Source organism: Haliaeetus leucocephalus, unplaced genomic scaffold, assembly GCF_000737465.1.
Source record: "Haliaeetus leucocephalus isolate CR32 unplaced genomic scaffold, Haliaeetus_leucocephalus-4.0 Scaffold279, whole genome shotgun sequence".
NCBI classification, from domain to species: domain Eukaryota; kingdom Metazoa; phylum Chordata; class Aves; order Accipitriformes; family Accipitridae; genus Haliaeetus; species Haliaeetus leucocephalus.
The window spans coordinates 40,919-43,158 of record NW_010972715.1 but is presented as its reverse complement, the minus strand read 5'-3'; the positions used below and the strand labels follow the sequence as shown (position 1 = coordinate 43,158).

At 73.1% G+C, this 2,240-nt stretch overlaps 1 protein-coding gene across 1 annotated transcript in view; it reads left to right on the top strand.

Annotated features, from left to right (window-relative positions):
• The window catches only part of SSH3 (slingshot protein phosphatase 3), a 5,346-nt gene that overhangs the window by 2,337 nt on the left and 769 nt on the right, over positions 1 to 2,240 (top strand). Inside the window, exons 2-8 of the mRNA XM_010569887.1 lie at positions 16 to 109; positions 182 to 310; positions 384 to 430; positions 687 to 833; positions 1,224 to 1,424; positions 1,773 to 2,031; positions 2,129 to 2,170. Coding sequence (XP_010568189.1) covers positions 16 to 109; positions 182 to 310; positions 384 to 430; positions 687 to 833; positions 1,224 to 1,424; positions 1,773 to 2,031; positions 2,129 to 2,170 — 919 coding nt within the window. The remainder of the gene's footprint in view (positions 1 to 15; positions 110 to 181; positions 311 to 383; positions 431 to 686; positions 834 to 1,223; positions 1,425 to 1,772; positions 2,032 to 2,128; positions 2,171 to 2,240) is intronic.

Below are 2,240 nucleotides of genomic sequence, written 5' to 3'. Positions count from 1 at the left end.
TGATGCCGGCGCCAGGCCGGCGGCACCGGAGCTGTCGGAGCAGGCGGTGCGGGCGCTGCTGCGGGACGTGATGGCCACCGCCGACCTGGAGAGCGTCACCTCCAAGGAGGTGGGTGCCACCGGGTGGGGGCTTCTGGCGGGGGCAGGCAGGGGCCATCCCTCACCCCATGGTGGTGCCCAGGTGCGGGAGGAGCTGGAGCGGCGCACGGGGCACAGCCTGGCCCAGCACAAGGACTTCATCGACAACGAGATGCTGCTGGTGCTGGCGCAGATGGACCGGCCCTCCCGCGTCTTCCCGCACCTCTACCTGGTGGGCAGCGGGGCGGGCAGGGCGGGCGGGGAGGGCAGGGCCGTCCACACCCCTCACCGCTGCCACCACTCAGGGCTCCGAGTGGAACGCGGCCAACCTGGAGGAGCTGCAGCAGAACCGGTGAGCGTGGAGTGGCACGGGGTCACCGGGGGTGGCATGGTGGGGTGGGCACAGGGTCATCGTGGAGTGGCATGGTGGTGCAGGTATGAGGTTATCATGAGGTGGTCCGGTGGGGTGAGCGTGGTGTCATCGTGGGACACGTGGCAGGGTGGGTGCAGCAGTGGGGTGGGCACGGGGCACTGTGGGCCACCCCATAGAGCACAGGCAGAGCCCCAACCCTGCGTGCCGGCTGTGCCCCCTGCCCGTGGCACTGCAGGGTCACCCACATCCTGAACGTGGCGCGGGAGATCGACAACTTCTTCCCAGCGCTGTTCACCTACATGAACGTGCGGGTGTACGATGAGGAGACGGCCCAGCTCCTGCCCCACTGGAACGACACCTTCCTCTTCCTCTCCCGCGTCCGGTCAGTGGGGCCAGGGCAGCCCCAGGGCACAGGGGAACTGGCGGGGGCACGGGGGCCATCGGGGAGGGGGCGCAGGGCTTGGGGGACAGGGGCTGGAGCCAGGGGCAGGCTGGGGGGGACGACGACATGGGTGGGGGTACCTGGGGAGGCGTCTTGATGACTGAGGTGCTGGGGGGCACTGGGAGCCCTGGGAACACTGGGAGATGGGAAGCCCTGGCGCATGGGCTCCCTGGGGACATGGTGAGCCTTGGGGACACGGGATCCTTGAGGACGCGGGGAGCCCTGGGGACGCGGGGAGCCCTGGGGCGCGGGGTCCCCAGGGAGACGGGGGTGGCTGGGGACGGAGGGGGAGCACCAAGAGCTGGGTGGCAGCAGGGGTGGGTGCCGCAGGGCCGACGGGGGCCGGGCGCTGGTGCACTGCCGCATGGGGCTGAGCCGCTCGGCGGCCACGGTGCTGGCCTACGCCATGAAGGAGTTCGGGTGGACACTGGAGCGGGCGCTGCGGCACGTCCGGCACTGCCGCCCCGGCGTCCTGCCCAACCCCGGCTTCATGCGCCAGCTCGACTTCTACCAGGGCATCCTGCACGCCAGGTGGGTGGGGTGGGACACACCCTGTGGGTGGGGTGGGGTGGAGCCTGCTGTGACCACGCCCCTTCGGACAGCAGAGGGAGGGGCCTGTCATGACCAGCCAAGGACAGGGTTCAGCTTTGACCGTGACCTCTTGGGCGGTGTGGGTGGGGCCTGTCACGGCCACGCCCCCTCTCGGGCAGGGTGGGTGGGGCTTCTTATGGCCACGCCCCGACGGGCAGGGTGGCCTTCGGTGCAGCCGCCCTTTGCCGCGCTGGAGGCGGAGCCTGTGGGAGCCCCGCCCCGCCGGGGGGGGGGGGGGGGGCCCCGGGGGGGGGGGGGGGGCAGCCGCTGACGGCAGGTGTACGGCAGCCGGCACAGCAGCCTGTGGGAACCCAAGGCGGCGGCGGAGCGGGCGGCCCAGCCCGAGGAGGGCCCAGAAGCCCCCCCGGGGGGCGAGGGTGGCCTCTCGCCGGTCTCCTCCCCACCACCCCTGCAGGAGACGAGCAGCCCGGGGTTGCTGGGAACCTCCCGGCGCCCCCGTATCTCCCTCTGCGCCGTCATGCGGAGCATCAGCCTGCTGGACTCCCCCGAGCCCCCCGAGCTGCCGGGGGAGCCCCTCGCCGGGGAGGTGAGCGCGGGACGGGGGAGTACAGGGGGTGGGTGAGGGGGGACACCGCAGCTCTGGCTGACCCCCTCCCCTTGTGTCCCCGTCCCCCCTCCCGCAGGTGTTTGCGGCCGCGGAGGCACCGGGGGGGCCCCCCCCGGGGGTACGGCCCTCCTCCCGGCCCCGCCGTGGGGGGCGCCAGGCCAGCCTGGACGGTGGCCCGGCCCACGCCT